At 37.9% G+C, this 19,381-nt stretch overlaps 1 protein-coding gene across 1 annotated transcript in view; it reads right to left on the bottom strand.

The window, feature by feature from the left end:
- SATB2 (SATB homeobox 2) overlaps positions 1-19,381 on the bottom strand; it is a 199,937-nt gene that overhangs the window by 47,212 nt on the left and 133,344 nt on the right. Inside the window, exons 7-8 of the mRNA XM_049773254.1 lie at positions 9,849-10,061; positions 4,819-4,974 (exon numbers count right to left, since the gene is read on the bottom strand). Coding sequence (XP_049629211.1) covers positions 4,819-4,974; positions 9,849-10,061 — 369 coding nt within the window. The remainder of the gene's footprint in view (positions 1-4,818; positions 4,975-9,848; positions 10,062-19,381) is intronic.

Here is a 19,381-nt window from a genome sequence, read left to right as displayed (position 1 = left end):
TTCTATCTCCCTGTTCTATGATTCAGATTTTCTCTAACTCCCTAATATACACAGAAAGTCAACCATCCCACCCACCCCCATCTAAGAAAAAATACAAAAATAGAAAAACAAAGCAAACTGGGGCTGGAGAGAAGGATAGTGAGCAGGGTGTCTGCCTTGCAATATAGCAGACACAGTTAGATCCACGATCCATAGCACTACATATATTCAAATCTTTGTGCTGAAACAGTAGTAAGCTCTGAGAAACACACAATTTGGCCAAAAAAGAAAAGAAAGACAGGTATCGGAGAGATAGTATGGAGGTAGTGCATTTACCTTGCATGCTAAAGGACGGTGGTTCAAATCTCAGCATCTCATATGGTCCCCTGAGCCTGCCAGGAGCAATTTCTGAACATAGAGCAGGAATAATCCCTGAGCGTTGCCAGGTGACCCAAAATCAAAAAACAAAAACAAAAACAAAAAACCAGAAAGCAACTCAAGTGCTCTTCTGAGACTTTTACTCACAAGCATGTGTGTTTTAATATAAAAATAAGTAGATAAAAACAATTAAAATGGACCCGTGTTGATAGCACAGTGGTACGGAGTTTGCCTTGATGTGGCCGATCCACGATGGACCTCAGTTCGATCCCTGGCATTCCATATGGTCCCCCAAGCTAGGAGCAATTTCTGAGCACATAGCCAGGAGTAACTCTTGACCCAAATAAAATATAAATAAAATGGGCCCCTTTGCATACAACTACTTAATTAAACTAACCTATTTTCACCCAAAAATATAGAGGCACACATAGATTTGAGTTCATATACATAATGAAGTTTCACTTGAAAATTCTCTTAAAAGCAAACCAATTTAGGTCAACCATCCTCAGCATTCCATGAGTTAAAGCACTGAATGAGAGAGAGAGAGAGAGAGAGAGAGAGAGAGAGAGAGAGAGAGAGAGAGAGAGAGAGAGAGAGACAGAGAGACAGAGAGACAGAGAGAGAGACAGAGAGACAGAGAGACAGAGAGAGACAGAGACAGAATATGGCAGTTGGAAAGAAAAGTCTATCAGTATGTGAAAGGGATGACATGGAAAGGAAAGCACTAAGGCTGAAGATGCTAGCACATAGCCCAAGGCTTGCTCTGGAGGGCAGCAGTAGGAGTACACAGGCCACTGTGTTGTTCCCACTCTGGATTTCTATCTCCTAATTACAAGTGATAAACTTCTTGTAAAGAAAGTAGGAAAGTAACCCCACAGATTTCGAGTAACAGGGGTAGGAAGATGACAAGGAATTCAGGAACAAGAAATTTCTCGGGGCCATTTTTTCCTCTTAGCTGCCTGCATCTAGACTGCTTCACTCTATCACACTGTAGGTCTACAGAAAATGTCAGTTTTCAGTGTGGCTTTGCTTTCAAAGAAAACAATCCTTGATTGGGCTGGAGTGATAGCACAGTGGTAGGGCATTTGCTTTGCATGTAGTCAACCCTGGATGGACCCAGGTTAGATACCTGGCATCCCATATGGTCCCCTGAGCCTGTCTGGAGTTATTTATGAGCACAAAGGAAGGAGTAACCTCTGAGCACTAATGATTATGTCCCAAGCTGGCCTCCCAAAAAAAGGAAAGAAAACAAACCTTGATTGGAAAGCTATCCAGAGAAGATCGATAATCCATAAAGATCAAATAATCTCCCTGTGCTACGGAGTAAGGGAAAATAATTCATCATAATTCAAAAACATACACAACAATGGCAATGGTCCCTCATCTGAATACGAGGAGGGCAAGAAAGAGCAGGGGAAGAAAGTTCAGCAACATATCTTTCCTTTCCCTCTTGCTGTCTTTTTTCTGACTCCTGACACATGGTGAAAGAGGCATAATTGAAAGAGGTCATTCATGCTAAAAAGCACAACACTGATTGGATCTGGCCATAAAGGAAGAAGGATCTGGAACTTAACAGGTGCTGAACCAGAGGACAAATTTGGCAACCTTCCTGGTAAACAAAGGAACCCCCCCCCCACACACACACACACAATTTCCAGTAGTCAAATTCACCACAAGGCCAAACTGTGACCAAGATTTCTGAGACCTTAAACTCCTCTGAAGCACCTCTTTCCATTGTTTTATAATCATGTCTTCCCATTATTTTCAACCTCCTCCTCCCAGTTCCTTCAGCACTGACCATCTTCAGACACCATCTGGGCCCTCTACACTCTCCCTAAGATCCCCTCCTTTTTCCTACTCTTTCACGATAGCCTAACACAAGCAATACAAGATACTAATCTTCAGTTCTTATGATAGCAGTTAATACTAAAAAACTTGGAGGAGGTTTTATGAATGTGCTTTATCTTTAAAATAAGTTTCAAATGGTAGGGAAAGGATCCCTAGGAATTCTAAAGTGGGCTTTCATGGTTCAAAGTCTAGCTCCAACATCAGTCACAGAATTTCCTAATTCAAGGTTCTCATTGTTTCACCTGCAAATGAAGAGCCCTTTCAAGATATCCAGTTTCTCAGTCATTCTAGTAACCTCTGAATAGTTAATTAATTAATAAATAAGTGGAAGGACAGGGACAAGAAAGAAGGACAAAAAAGCTTTATTCATTCACTGTTCTCATCCAATTAACTGGGTGTGACCATTTCCAGCAGTAGTTTGAAGAGGTTACGTGAACTGGCCAAAGTTCATTCTTAGTCATATACTTTTATGGACATGCACCAAATACATGCCAAGGTACCAAATCATGCAATTAGTATCACTTAATATGCCTTCAATCGAGTTAATACTAATTCTTACAAAATGGAACATCTTAAATCCCCTTTGAAGCTGTTCATTAGGTTCATTTTGATTGGCAGTATTGGCTTTAAGAAACATAATATACCTTCACTGGCAAACCTAGCCAGCTATTTTCAGTAAGATGCCTGGTATTGCCAAGTACTAACTCAAAGAGAAAAAGAAAACCTTCGCACCATCTTATCCACATTTAGGCTCAATCTTCATCCTGCAGCCTATTAATTGCCAGAACAAAGTTGTTTTCTAAATTTTACCAAATCAGGGCAACAGATTTCTTCAGAAGTCATCAAATATATAGTGAGTAAGTTTTGTGCCAACTGGAAAACACCTGAATTATTCAGGGAAGCCATAGGCATTGCTATTTCCAAGAGCCACAATGCCAAGTCAACAGGAAAAATGACAAGCAGTATGAATCAAGTTCTCAGACTATGGGCTTCAGTTTTATTTTTTTCTTTAAAGCTGCCTATTAAAGGAGGACAGAGTGAAATTTTAATATTTATATCAAGTCTCAACGAAACAAGCAGGTTTGCAAAATCAATTGTGTAGTTCTTATCCTCACTGCACATTTACCACATATGTCCTTTATTACACAGTGGAAAACCATTAAATGCACAGTAGTTTTGCCAAGTGGCATTATGCATTTAACAGCTTTATTCGTTTAACAGCTCCAACTCTCATTATATTTTGCCATGTGGTTCATGTGATTTTATACATCTAACAGTTTAAGAAGGGTCTATGGTATTTTCTTTTTATGTATTTCATACAATGGTTGGACATCCTATCTTAGCAAGTTGTAGCTCAATGCTGCATGGATCAGAAAGAATAAGAATGGTCTGGAAACATTACTAGACTAAAAAGAAAAGAGACATGAATATTTCAATCCTCTTAAAATTCCCTGATTTTCTACTTGTCTTCCTTTATCAATCTCTAAAAAAATAGCTGAAAATGAAAAGCTATGTAAAAAGTTATCCCCAAACCATATAGTTATTCCTTATATAGCATTTTACTATTATCATTTTTAAAACTCCGTTTTCATCAAAAACCTCCCTGCTTAATAGAAATATAATACTCAGGAGCCCCTTTCTTAATAGCACACAACAGAAGATCTGTTAGGGAAATGATGGACCATTTTACCATTTACATATGTAGGGATGAAAACATTTGTCATGCAAGGCCACAGAGGAAATCAAGCTTAGAATCAAAGGACTCAAAATTATGCTTTGACTAACTTGTTTCATCTCCTCTGCATGGGGTAATTGTTCATCTTAAGGATAAATAAGTACCTCAACCTATGCCCTTCTGAGTAAGATGGGCTGGTAGTGGTGCCTTTAAGTGATGTGAAACAGAGAGTATACCCATCAACTATGGCTGATTTCAGAAATTAAAATAATAATAATAAAGTAAAATCACCTAAGCATCTGTCTCTCCTTTTCCCTAGAGCATTCTATTCCCCATAATTCTGGCACTTAGAAAAATAGTGCTGGATAAACTTCTATATTTTTCTGTTAAAGATTTTAACACTTACTTTGGACTCCCCACATGTGTGTTCACTCCTGGAAAAACAACTGTATTATATGCATGAAAGAAACACCTGACATTACAAGGTGTCTCTGGGGCTGAGGAAAGGCAGTTATTATGACAAAGTTCGCCATTTCCCTGGTGGGAATACGAGGTGATGAGACTCAGCTAAAACTTGGTCTTAGAAAAATACTGTTTTATACAGACTAACTTTTGCTCACATAACAAAGAAAAAGAATGACATTTAAAAAAAGAACATACTGCAATGTTTAGACTTAAGAGAGAAATAATTCAAGGCTTAGGCTTAGGGAGTTGGAGGGGGGAATCTTTACAAATGAAAAGATCTGGGTTTCAACTTAGTCTCTCTTTGAAACTCTAATGGGAATAAAAGCAAAACCTAAAGCAAAAGGCAGAACATGACAGGCTCCCTTGGGATTATTATTGTTGTTATTATTATTATAGGAACAGATGTATTTTTATTAGTGGGAGAGAATAGTCTACTTCCAGCCCTCCCTTTTGCTCTTTTAAAAACCACTCACCTGACTTTTATTTGCAGCCACTTTGGCAAACAGGGCCTGAGACACCTTGGCCCTTTTCATCTCCTGTTGGATCTCGTCATAAATGGCAGCTGTGATGTTGACGTTGGCGCCGTCCACCTTAATGGGGAGGTCTGTTGTCGGTGTCGAGGTTTTGGCCTACCAAGAGACCATGAAAATAATAATTTAAAAAGTGCTGCATTCAGCCTAGCCATCTGTGCAGAAATTATCAAAGGATTTCAGTCAGCTGATGCCAAACTGCATTAGCTACAGAGGGACACTTCCTGTCCATTATTCTAATCAGGTTAATTGTGATTGGAAATAATTGAATGCATTCCTATAGGACATGAGGCAGAGTTCTGTCAACCCTGCTCTTCCCCTCACAATATCAGAGACAGTTTACAGGTATGACGGCTACTCAGGGTGCCAGAAATCACTTAAGTGCAAACCAAGCGTGCAGAACACATATACAGCCCTTTTTTTTCTTTCGCAAAAATGGCACACCTTATAGGAAGTACCAATTCTACCAGAAAAAAAGAGGAGCTGGGTAGAGATCTCCACATAATAAATTATTATTCAATTTAATGCCCTCCCCGGAGTCTCTCTCACTCTTTATTAAAGCTTTACATATGTCATTTGAGTATGTATGGTTTCCCATCATTATCATCATTATGCAACCCAGACCGTCACCTAATTTCACCTAGGAAATCAGTGGAAATGAAACAAAATTTCATTTCATAAAACTAGGCTTCAGAATGCCTTTGATGCGCCGTTTTCATTTTCTTAAACTCATATTGTGGTTTTATGTATTCTGCTGTGTGCTCTTTTTAATTGAATGATTTTCCATCAGCTTCAGAGACAAATGAAGGACAATAAAGAAGATGCCTGTACTTGGGTTTGGAGAACCCGAAAACATTTGCATGTACCTGATCCAAAAAGCTGCCAAAAAGAATTTGCTGCGGTACAAAAGGAGAGCAGTCTTGTAACCCATGCAGGATTGGACACAGGCAAAAGTCAGCCTCAACTCCTGAGCTTATGGAAAAGGTCAGAGGATGGGTGGAAATTAGATGTATTTCCTTCCCTCCTCAACCTCTTATCACAGAATTTCCAGCCAACAGAGTCTTCCCTGAACTATTACGCTGATGCTATGGAAGTCCTGTGCTCCCTTCATTGATTTGTTTGGGATTCAGGTTGAAGAACTACATGGAATTACTGTCTGTACATTCTGGAATCTTAAAAACAGAGACTATTTCAACTTCCATTAAGAATTCATTCCTAAGAATTGAATTATCCCCTACCCCATATCATTTTTTAATTACTGAGAAGTTTTATGAAAAGAATAAATTTATATGTTACTCTTTTTATGGGTAAGACACTCCAGAAACTGTTGACTTTTATTATTTCATTTAATTAAAATTTTATTATTTGAAGTTGGGGAGATAGTTCAAGGGACTGGCAAGCGAGCATGCTTTGCATGAGGGAGCCCCGGATTCTATCCACAGCACCAAATAGTCTTCAGACACTGCAAGGGAAAAATCTTGCCAAGCCTAGAGTTGTGAACTTCTAAGCACTACCAGATATAACCATCCAAAAGAGAATGAATGACTTAGACATTATTGCTTTCATTTTACAGATAAGGAAAACAAAAAAAAATAAGAGAAACAAATGTGACAGAACAACAAGGAAAAAAACCATAAGCTGGACTCGTCTCTCTGGCTATGAAACATGGGTGTGGGGCAGACTGTACTACTCGGCCTACAAAGCTCCCACTTTTTATCATAATTTTTGATGCCCCCACCCCCAATTTCAGGTCTTCTCATAGTAATTCAATTATTTCTCTCTCTCCCCTCCCCTCAAAGGAACACACATTACAATATCAAAATTTTTTGTTATCCCATAGTGTGCTTTTTCTGCTAAGGGCCAATTTAAGCACATTGTTTCCTTTTTTTTTGGGGGGGGTAACATTTTATCTTATTTTATTGAAAACATTGTGATCTACATAGTTGACTTTCAGACATACAATGAATCAGGGCCAATTCCATCATCAGTGTTACCTCCCTCCACCATGTCCCAGAGTATACCCAACAACCACCCTTTAACAACCCCCTAGCCTGCCAATATAACAGGCCCAGTTTAAGTTTATATTGTTAAAGTTTGAGTCTCTTGACTTCATTATTGTTGACTTTGGCTTTGATATTTAGTTCTGTTTTTTTTTTTTAACACCACCAATATACCTGAGACCATTTGGTCCCTGATCCCTATCCTTTCATATTTGTAAGCACATCATATCATATCTTTCCTTCTTTTTCTTTTCTTTCTTCCCTCCCTCCCTCCCTTCCCCTCTCCTCCACTCCTCGCCTCTCCTCTTACTTAATTGGCCAAATGTTCTATACAGCATTAAAAATTAAGAAAAGGGGCTGGAGATAATTAAGGAAAGGGATTTAAGTGGTAAGTGGTAAGGCCTTTGCCTTTCACACAGCTGACCTGGGACAGACATTGGTTCGATTCCCCACATCCCATATGGTGCCCCTAGCTAGCCAGGAGCAATTTTGAGCATAGAGCCAGGAGTAAATCCTTAGCATTACTAAGTGTGGCCCAAAAACCAAAAAAAAAAAAAAAGAGTTAAGTTAAAAAATACTTCAAGGCTATAAAATATATGATGAGGTTCGGAGGCTACACTTTAAATCATTATAACAAATTTCAGTCCTTACTCCACCACTAAGCCACACCACCCTGGCAAATTATGTAGTCCATCTAATCACATTTCCTCATCCTTAAAGTATTGTAATAACACAAAATGATGAGAAGCAAAGGTGTAAAATATTCCAGATATCTGACACACAGTGGAAGTTCAATAATGATCATGCTTATCTCTGAGTTGGCTGTTAAGTACATTCAAGAAGATCTGTCAAATGAAGTATTATGAGGAAAGACGACATTAAATTTGAAATGTTTTACAGTTTATTATAAAGCAATTAGAAAGTGTAGAAAAATTCAAAAATTATCCCCATGCACCAACATGTGACCAGGAGTGTGTAAAATTTTTGCTCCAACCAAAACTTTATTAACATCTACTGGTTCAAATGTCTATTCCTCAACATTTGTCTTCACAACTGAAATGAAATAAAGCCTGATGACTGTACTATGGATTTTGTCTACTGATCTGTGTCTGTGAAGTATCTGAGTAAATATGTAATTGTCAATGTTTTTTTAAAAAAAACTTCAGTAACTTCTTAATGTTTAGCCGACAGAAAATGAGGTCGGTTCCCAGGAATGTTCAAATGCCAGTGTTACACAATTGCATTCTAAAAAAATATTTTGAGAAAAACATTTTATATTTATTTTCAGAAATTTTAAAACTGTGAAGCTAAATGATCAATTTTTTTCTACTATGCTTGTCTCTAAAAGACATCTTTATCTAGAAATTTTCTGAATGGCATTTTCTTCCATTTTAAAAAAGCAAAATATTGGCCCTAACATTGTGGCCTTATAAACTAGTCTAGCTCTGAAAGTGATCAGGTCTTTGAAAAGATGCTTCAGATGTAATCATGTTATAAAAATATTAAAAAGATTCAAAAAAATCCCCAGATCTGTGTAAATTTCAACAAGTAGAAGTGATCTTCTGAGAGAAGTTTCTGGTTAAATGATCATGAAGCATATCTGGATTATTCCTGAACTTTGATGTAGCAACTCAGTGGGACATTCACGAGTGGCAAACATATTGGTGAATTTTATAAAACTAAATATTGGTGCAAATTAACAACTTGCCCAACTCCATAGCTCAAAATGGGTGGCCCACATTCTTTAAAAAAAAAAAAAACTCTTTTGGTTATACTCATCCAAAATAAGCAGATTAAGAGACTTATGTTGGGTTTAACAGTAACATACTCATATTCAATGAAGATTCAAGTGTAAGAAAAATTAGTATTATTGTATGATAGAAAATTATCTCCAGTTGAAACTATTGCAGAGTGCAAAAATATAAAAAGAGTTCAGATGTGGGGGGACAAAAAAGATGTACTTGGAAAGCACAAATATGTCTACTAAAATAAAATTCTGTTTCTATGCTTAATAATTTTTAGAACTAAAGACAAATTCCTAAAACATAAATACTTTAGAGGAAAATAAAGACACTTGTTTAAAAACAAGTACCCATTTTTCTGGTTTGTACAAATGCTTTCATATTTGTTGTGAGAAACATCCCTCAAATGGAGCGTGCAGCTACAGACACGCTAGCAAGAGTGAATGAGATGGCTGTAGGAAATTTCTAGTAAGTGGTTAATGTCAGATGAAGCAAGAGCAAGATCTGATCTGAATTGGAAATTACCCTTCACTGAGAGAAACCCTGATCCTCTAGTTGGGCTCTAGCTGCCAACAAGCACTCTGAAAATTTTGTGTTTGCAGCATCTTAGAATGCAGTTCAAGTACCAAGAAAGAAGGTCTAGAAAGCCTCGACATAGTGCCACATGGAAGATCACCCACCCACCCACCCTCCGGAGGAAACTCCCAAAGACCAAACTTTCTACCACTATATTTTAAGGGTTCAACCAATAATTCAGTCTTTCTGATTAAGAGGCTGCAGACATGTTTCCAAAATACAAAGGTTTTTTTTTTTTTTTTCCTTTTTTTTTCTTCTGATTTCACAAAGCAGAACATGGACTGGTCACCCCTCCTCCATTCGAATAAATAAAACCAGCATTATAACATGCATTATACCTCCTATGCACATTCCATTTCAACATAAAGCCCCATGTCTCTTCTTGGGCAATTAAGCAACAAATGCTGTGTCTAATGCAGAGAGTTTAACTCTCTACCTACTCTTCCTACCATGTGGAAAAGCATGGTACCCCTTAAAGAGACAAGTGGTATGGGTAAGGAAAGCCAGTGTTCTGATGTCAGAAGGCAGGAACCTCTAACCCATATATACATTCAGGGAATTAATAAGTCCTGCTATAGTCCTGCTGACAGCTTCAGAAGTGAAGGCAAGATGCTTTCAAGACCAGAGTGCAAAGTAAGTGGCACAAGGATCTCACCTGAGGGGTTCTCGAGGAGCTGGGACTGCTGGAGGCCGAGGAGACCATGCTGACATTGGGGTTCATGCTCCGTTCTCTCTCATCCTGGTAGATGCGGTCCCGCTCCACTTCGGGCAAATTGAGGAAGTTCTGCATGGCCCTCAGGTTTACTAGGAGAGACTGAGAGGCTGTCCGGGGGTCTTCTTCCTTACGCAGAATCTCAGACAACAAGCCCTGAATGAAGGGAAAAAAAGACGAATGCCAATTCATCTCTGCAGACATGCAGTAGCTCCTCTTTCTCTTTCTCACCCCCCGCCCCTCCACTTGTTTGGTAGGAGCTGCTGGCAACGATGTCAAGAACCTCAATCTTCCTCCTTGAGGGTTCTCCAACAGGAAGACTGACAGTATGGGGATGGGCTGGCTTCCTGGGGGCTGCGCCTTATTTGGGGACTGTTCCATCCTGACACTTCTGCCTGCAATCACCATCATCATCAATATGGGAAATGCCAGCTAGCAAGGTAGGTGCTCAGGAAGGATTGTGAAACTGCAATTACCACCAGGTGCCTCTTACGAGTATTTCAGAAACTGTTAGAACTCTCTCTGCTTGAAGCTGGGAACACTTGGCAGTCTTGATCAGCTGCACAAATCTGCCAAGTTTGGTAAATTTAGTTCCGACATTTAAACAGCATGGGAGACTTACATTGATCACACACACACACACATACACACACACACACACACACACACACACACACACACACACACACCCGTTTGGAAGAATTTCTGTGTGACCGGCCATTGTTTTCAATATAGATATTTCTTTACTGAAGAGTAGGGCAGTGGGGAGACCTTGTGCTAATTCTCTGCTAATTTTTCAATACACATTCACAAGAGGGATCTTTACATATGGAGCATAGGACACTCAAATCTTATATATAATGCTCCTTAAACCCATAGGCCACTTTAAGCTCGCCAATATAGTAATGGAAATCTTATTTCTGTCCAGGAAAGGACCAACACATACACACACACACACACACACACACACACACACACACACACACACACACACCAATACACACAGTACACACAGTATACTATAACAGGCAGTCTTATCAAAATATAATACTTTAAATAGGAAATTCAGTGCTTTAATTAAAGTAAGCTCAGATAACAGAGAATATAGAAAGAAAAGGAATACATAATAGAGTTTAGGGAAAAGTAGTTAGGACTCACGAAAACATGAGAAACCCGAGGTATAACACTAGTATTTGGGACAGAAGCAGATGTTTGCATTCTGCACACCTGTTAGAGAACTGTGCCATGTCCCTCATCAGAATAATATGAGAGCAGAGTCTAGCTTTCAGTTCCAGAGAACTGAGATACTAACCCCTAGACCTTAGAATGGACAGGGAAACTACAGTTAATGAAGGTAGAAGTGAAAGATATTTCCATTGAGGTGGAAATTAACACAAAGGAAAATTATTATAGTTTAATGATATTTGACTATAATTAACTATTTCATACACATATGAAAGTGCTGGTATGCTAACCTCTGGATCTTAGAATGGATAAGGAAACTCCAAATAATTAAATTTAGAGGTGAAAGCCATTTCTAGTGAGGTGGGAATGAATGCAAGAAAACATTATTATATTTTAATGATATTTAATTATAATCATATATTTCATATACATATAACTATGGCAAGGTACTAGATATAGGAGAAACAAAATCTTAGGATAGCCAATTTTTGTTTTTTTGGGCCACACTGGCGGTGCTCAGAGGTTACTCCTGGCTTTGTGCTCAAGGGTTATTCCTGATGGTGCTCAGTGGATCAGGGATCCCAGAGATCGAATGTGGGTCAGCCGCAAGCAATGCCTTATCTGCTGTGCTATCATTTTTGCCTGGGTTAGCTAATTTTTTTAATTAAGTAATACAGTAAAGCAAATGTCACTTATAAAAATGTTTATCACACAGGCATAGCAGCACTTCTTCAAGGTAATGAACACAAGACATGAAATATTTTCACTAGAAAAAAAACCTACAAGCAATACAACAGGTGATAGTTATCCGATTAGATGTTCTATTACTTTGATTATAATGTCTTAATGACTAAGAATAAAACATCCCATACAATTAAGCAGAAAGAAAAGTCAAGTGTATGCCTGAGATAAGATGTGTAGGTAAAAATTCCTTACTTGTAAAATGATTCTTTAAAAACAAGATTCCAGGGGAGTGGGGAAAAAAAAAACAAGATTCCTTTTCACACTTTGAAAAGTAACAAGAAGAAACACTTGTCATCTGGAAAATATTATACAATACAGGCACTGTTTCTCTCTCTGAAATTTAATCAGTTTTTAGACTCTCCTACTTTCCATTTTTACTACATAATCTGAAATATTAATATATTCAGTTATAAGATAAATATCTTCAACTCAGCTCTGAAGAGATAGTTCAGTTGGTAGGGCACTGCCTGGCACATAGTCAACCTGGGTTTGATTCCCAGCACCACATGTTTCCCTGATCATCCAAGAGTAAGCCTGAGCACAAAACCAGGAGTATGCTCTGAGCACAGCCAGATATAGCCCCAAAAAGAAGAAACAAATCTTCAAGTTAGATTCTAGAGAACCAAGAGGGAACTGGATTTAAAACAAATAAATGGGAGACTATGACTAATATTTATTGAGCTTCCTTTAATAATCATCTCTGCAAATAAAATATTGCTTTCCTCTTCCTCTTCATTCCTCTTCTACCTATCTCTCTCTCAAGTAACTTTAGTAACACATATTTCAGTAAATCTCAAACTTCCAAATTTGGAAGAATTTTGGCATCCACATATGAATATATTCTTTATGATAGTTATAACACTTAAGATAACCCAGAGGCAAGGTAAACTTATAAATATCCTTTGTAAACTTACTTATTTTCCATGAAATTAGTGCTATAGAGAGCAGTACAACAGTAAAGCCAGTAGGCACAGGGGTCTCAAACTCGCAGCCCACGGGCCATTTGTGGCCCTCTGTACAACATTTTGTGGCCCTGCCCGAGAGAGGAATCTTTTTTTGTTTTGTTTTGTTTTGTTTTAGTTGTTTGGGTCACTCCCCCCAATGTTCAAGGTTTACTACAGACTTTGCACTCAAGGATCACCCCAACTTTGCCTCCTGTGGCCCCCAGGTAAATTGAGTTTGAGACCCCTGTAGTAGGGGGTTTGCCTCGTACAAGGCCAGTCCAGGTTATATCTCTTGCATCCTGTATGGTCCTCTGAGCCCTCCTAGGAGTGATACCTGAGTTCAGAGCCAGAAGTCACCCCTGAACACCCTTGAAACCCCTGAATTGCAGGCCCCAAGACAAAAATAAAAGAATAAATTAGTGGCACAACACATGGAGCATATTAAATATCTGGAGTATAAAACAGTAAAATAACCAAACACTGTTGTTCTAATGATCTACGGTTCAAAACTCTACTGTTTTATATCAATCAAAAATGATAACATGGAAGTATTAAGCTTGTTATTTGTTTATTTGGCTGGATTTGCAACTCCTTTCCCCTTACATTGAAATCGTGGACTTCTTTACCCCCCTGGAAATTTTACAAGGTTGAAAAATCTTATAGGAAATGAATCCATAATTTAAAAAAATCAAAACAAAGTATCTTTATGACTAGTCATCAGCATTATTTCTGAAGGGAATGAGTCACAAGCTTTGTATTTTAAGGGGGCAGTTTTAAACACTGTTGCTCCTGTTTCATTTGCCTAATTGAAGATTAAAAAAAAAAATCTCAAAGCAAAAAGGTAGCTGGTGCCACCTCCCCACGTTGCCCCAGAGAATGAGGACAGTGTTCTAAATTATTTACTCCACGTCTCATCTGCGGAGCTGTGGTCCCAAAGCAAATTCTTCTCACCTCAGACAGTTTCAATAACAAGAGGCCAACATGAGCACAGAATGTTAACTGTTTGATTAAGCCTCTCCACTTTGATCATTTCTGTGTTATGAACTACTTTAACTGGGATCTAAAGCTATATGCATACAGATTTGTCTACTAAAAAGTGTGTGTATGTATTACATTGCTGTGGGCTTCCAAAAGTAAAGCAAAGCTTGTGTAGCTGGTTGAAAATTAGAAAGAACTATTACATATGCACCCAAATCACCCTATCTAAGTATAAAGATAAGTAAATGTTTATCACACTGAAGTCATCCTGCAGGAACATAAATTAATAATTTATCTCTGGTAAAAAATTTCGAAAGCCCTTGTCGTTATGTTCTCTGCCACTTGAATCACTAACTGAACCAGGCACGAGAAATCACTGAACATTCCCATTAAGTAGTCTAAGACAGAGAGAGAACAGGGTCTGGCATTTGGGCCCTCAAAAAAAGATACAACTTCAAGAAGAAAAGGGTCATGAATATTGAGAATGAGAACATTGAGGGAAATTAATAAATTAACAGGGATATTGCTTATTAAACTTTCATATCAGTAATCATATTAGAACATATTACAAGTATTGAGCAAAGTGGCCATTAAGTATTTTCCTCATCGCAGGCAACAAAGCCTTCTCAGGGGAGAGATTCTAACAATTCCCTTAATGGCCTTAGCTCCGGTTCTGTAAGACCAGGGAACTGTTGACTGCAAGGGAGTAGAAGAAACATCTGTACCAGGTAGAAAGACACTTACACAAGAGGTCTTGGATTAGGAGTCATAGGAAAAGGGAGAAAGGCACAAAAGATCTCAAACATGCCTTTTCCCTAGGCCCTAAGTAGGGAATTTTGTACACTTTAGATTATTTTCATAACCAAAAAAGATATATGGGCTGGCAGAAGGAGCTACAAAAATGAAAATAACTCAAAATTCAAAATAAGAGATTGTTACTTGATGGTACTTAGCTTCGCTGCTAATATAGACAACCTCCTGAGACACAGAAAAGAATTCAGGCTAATTTTTTTTATTGAAAACTGATATACTTTTGTATCTACTGATTTTGTTAAAAAAATAAATAACAGAATCTCAGCCTCTGCATCTGCAAGTTCTGTCGAGGGTTTCTTATTTGCGCTACTCACTTTTTTCTTATTTCTTCAACAGTTTACATAATTTTCCTTAAATTGTGAGTGTATAATGCGTGATTACACCCAAAATGTTGTGGAAAACACTACATCTAACTCTACAACATTACTTTCACTTTTTTGCATTAGCCGATAAAAGCTGGGTGAAGTACATGCTTTTTATTCTTTAAGAGAATAATAAAAAAGACTTTGTTTTGAGGAAGGCTGTCCTCGCAGTGTTCTGGGACTCTGAAGGCCATTGCTCATGATACGCAGTCAACCAGGTTGGGTGGTCCAGTGTTAGGGCCCAGCAATGTGATGCTTCTCAGGCCCAGCAGTCCTTGAGGGCTTCCAGATCTGACCTCAACAATTTACAAGCCTATACAGATCCAGGAATAAAACCTGGACCCCTGTGCATGCCAAGTTATGTCTCTGATACTCTAGGTCAGGCTTTGAGTCTGATCCCCATGGACCTTCCCAAGTCCTTCCAGAATTGACAGCAACAATTAGGGGCAAACAGATATATTTTACTCAGCAATTTCAGACCTTTGATCATTCTTCAGGACTGGGCACTCTCTCACTTGACTATATATAGTGAACCCCACAAATCAACACACCAATTACCAAAGAGTGCCAGATGAGTAACTGAATTAATTTCTTATTTATGTTTGCCATGGTGAAGCTTAGATGGAAATGGATGAATAAGACTCTGATTCTAGAGAAATGAAGGTCTATAAATGTTAAAAGATGTCCATTGTCATAAATTTTAGATGGAACTAGTTACCACCTCAGTTAAAGAAGAAAGTACTAATAACAAGATTTGGCAAATGTTTTGGACTAGTTCAAACGTAAGTAGGTTGGGACCTGAACACACATGGAACATGGAAGTAAGATACTGGTGAGATCAGACCAAGGGGGAGGATATGAAAAGAAAGGACTGTATCAGAACATTTGAACAAGAGAAACACAACTAAGCCAGAGCAATGAGAATTTTCTGTTTCCTTAAGAATTGAAAAAGTGGGAGGACTCAAGTACAAAATATTGAACAAGTAGAAGGCGACGTTGTGAAGTGAAAATAATACAGTCCACATTAATGTGATTCTGAACTACTCAAGTATATACAAACTAACCAGCAAACATTATCACCAAATGAAGTGATATTAGATAATCTGTTCAGCCTTTTTGTCACCTGCAACAAATTAGGCTTTCAATATGCAAAACATCTTCCTTCCAGCAAAACAAATGATCATGATTCCATTTAATTGTAATTTAATGAGGCATAATTTATTTTTTAAAGTGATATATACCAGGTGTGTACTAAGGAAACTAGCCCAGTCAAACTCCAGTGCTTCTGTTGGAAAAAAGCCTCCAACTAGCATGAAACTATTTTTATTTCTATAATTTATATTTTTGTTTGTGGCAGTTATACTAGGAAGTAGAAAGGGTAACTTGCACTGCATGTATATTTATTGCACCTTTCAATTTACTCCACAAATCCCCACTCGTTCTGTAGTTAATAGGCTGGAAGTATTGGGTTCCAATATGAAAAAAGGTAGGTACTAGATTCTCATTTCAATCTCAAGTTACATGTACTACTGATTGCTTTGCTAAGAGTACAAAGTTTGATTTTCTTTAGGAATCATTAAACTGGATATTAAAAATAGATAAATTCTGGACCAGAAAGAAAGCCCAATGGGCTAAGGGCATGCTTTGCATTTGGGATACTCCAAGTTTGGTCCATATCATCACATGGTCCCATAAGTAATGTTGGATGCTGGAAACAATGCTCTAGCACAAAGCAAGAAGTAATCCTGAGCACTGCCAGATGTAATACAAAATACAAAAAGAAAAGAAAAGAAAAGAAAAAAGTAATAAGAAAATCTTACCTCAAAGTATTTTTATTCATGATTGACTGCTAGCTACATGCATGAACAAAAACACAAGCTATTTAATGGCAGGTTTCTTCATAAACCAAATGACATTTATTCAGGGTAAGAGTCAAAATATATTTACTATTAAAGTAACTCTGAAAGTATTTTAATTCATAATTACATAGTGCTTCAAACACATGAAGTTTTAACCAATCAGTAATGTTAAAAAAAAAATTACAAGGGCCACAGCAATAGCACAGCAGAGAGGGCGTTTGTCTTGCATGCTGCTGACCCAGGTTCAATCCCCAGAATCCCATATAATTCCCTGAGCACCACCAGGAATGACCCTTGAGCAACACTGGGTATTCCCACCCAAAAGAAAATATTACAAAGGGGCAGATGTAGATACTCTTTAACACTCATCTGGGTCACTGTGCCCCTGAGTACACCCATCATATATTTTCTTTGAAATTAAAGAAAGTCACCTCTAAAGTGCCCTGTGCATTTCAATGACCCTTCTCATTGCTAGCCTTAATTTTCATACAATTTTGAAATACCTAATTTCAACAGGACTCAAAAAATAAATTTTAAAAAATGTCAGGTGATAACAGAGTCTTGGTTTCATCCAACAAAGCTCTTAGGTTTCTGCTGTAAATACTGAGTGGCTGAGGCTGTGAAGCCAACTACATGACTGAACACTGACAATCTACCAGCTGAGAGCTGACCTCGTAGAATAGTGCCCTGCTAATATCCAATCTCATTTACTTCGAGAAACTCCTGAGAGCCCTTTTTCCCTCTGCAAATGACTAGAAGCAAGTTTCCCTGGGTCCTATTTTCATAATCTACAACCCCTACTACCAACCTGACTACTGAGAATCATTTGTATGAATGCTAAAAATACTCCTCTTCCTCCTGAAACCCCTGGAGTATTGCATAGCCACAGAGCCAACATACTTAGTCTGATTTGAATAAAAGGTATATAGGACACAACAATGACAATTGGATTTTTATTATTAAAAATGATGTGTTAAATCCTCAAAGAAAATGTCATTATTGCATTAAGTTTAATAAAACCTCTCTTTTATTACAATGATTCTTTATTAAGAGAGACAGCCTCTGCCGTGTGGCATTTTTGTAGGATGGGCAGGGTGTGGAGAGAATTGAACATCTGAAGGGAATTAATGTCCCCTGCAAACATATATACATATAGTAGGTAACATTTGTGAACAAACACTGCTCTAAGGATGTATTCTGATATGCAATAAAGGACTGCAGATTGTGTATGTGAACACTCTGTGCTCAGCTTTCCTCTCCTCATTCCTTTGGAAAGAGATGGCTCTAGTTGTAGCTCACATTTATGAGGTTTTATCATCTTTTCTATGATGCTACTCTGGAATATCCTTCCTTTACTCACAGAGCAAACTTCTTGGGAGCATTATCTGTGAACTCTGTGCCTAATGCTGAGTTGGGAACCTAAAGGACTCTGAGAAGGCACCGATGTAAAATTTCTGTTTTCACTGTTTTTGAGGAGACATAATTCCATCTCTGTTAAAAGGCATCAGCCCTGATGAACCACATGTTGAGAGTCTGACTCATTATACTCAAGATCTTTGTATTTAATCTATGAAAACATTAGGTAACATTTAAAAACATTTAGAACATGATATTCTGGACCATACAAATACTCCATGTACCTTAAATTTTCTAATAACAAAATTTTCCCTATTCTAGTATATACAGTAAAAGTCCACTTGGTCCACTTAGGCTACCTGACAGTGGCATGCAATGGGAGTGGATGAGGGTCTGAGAGACAGGATAGAGGGTAAGGCTTTAGCCCCTCTAATGCTGGGGAGTGAAGCTGACCCAGATTCAATCCCTGGCACTGAAAAGTTTTCTAACTCCAAAGCACTGTCAGTTAATACCTGAGCACAGAATCAGTGGTAAGCCCTGAGTACTATTGATTATATCCCAAATTTCTCCCCCTCTTCAACCCTGCAAAATAAGCCAATGCAACAAAGCCTCTGAGTTGGAATTTCCTGTCCACATCATACTGAAGCCATTCTGTGGAAGAATGTACCAAACAAGTAAGTGGCAACTTGACTATTTGGGAATTTTTCAATCCAGGCAATGACCAATACAATTAAATATATAATTACATCTCTTCTCTTTTTTCTTCCCTCCCTACATCTTAGAAAGCCCTTGGTTTGGAAAAACTGTGAACAATATAAATCAAAATCTTATAACTACGTTAGCACCAAACTAGCAAAAGCAAATAGAGTACTGAACAGGCTTCCTTTGGAAACATTTTACCATATTTTTCTCGCTCTGGGCACGTTCACATGGTTTCTACTAACACCTCAAGTACCTGGCACTATGATTATTGCATTCATGAAGTTCTGGGCCCTGTATATGCCTAGTTTCCATGGGTAGTCTGTGAAACAACTGTTGGCAACCTGCCTCCCAAATTTACTAGCTTTGGCTATTTTGTCAAAACATTGGCAAAAATAGTATTTTCCAAAACAGAACAAAAACATACATTTATTGAATATTTATATCTCAAGCATATCAAATGCACTCAGATAGAAAAAGTAAAGCAGTCTATTAATCCTATCCTTAAATCATTATAAATGATTATTTCTTTCCCT

This window comes from Suncus etruscus, chromosome 5 (genome assembly GCF_024139225.1).
Source record: "Suncus etruscus isolate mSunEtr1 chromosome 5, mSunEtr1.pri.cur, whole genome shotgun sequence".
In the NCBI taxonomy this organism is placed as follows: Eukaryota; Metazoa; Chordata; class Mammalia; order Eulipotyphla; family Soricidae; genus Suncus; species Suncus etruscus.
The sequence above is the reverse complement of the archived record's forward strand: the minus strand, read 5'-3'. Positions and strand labels throughout refer to the sequence as shown.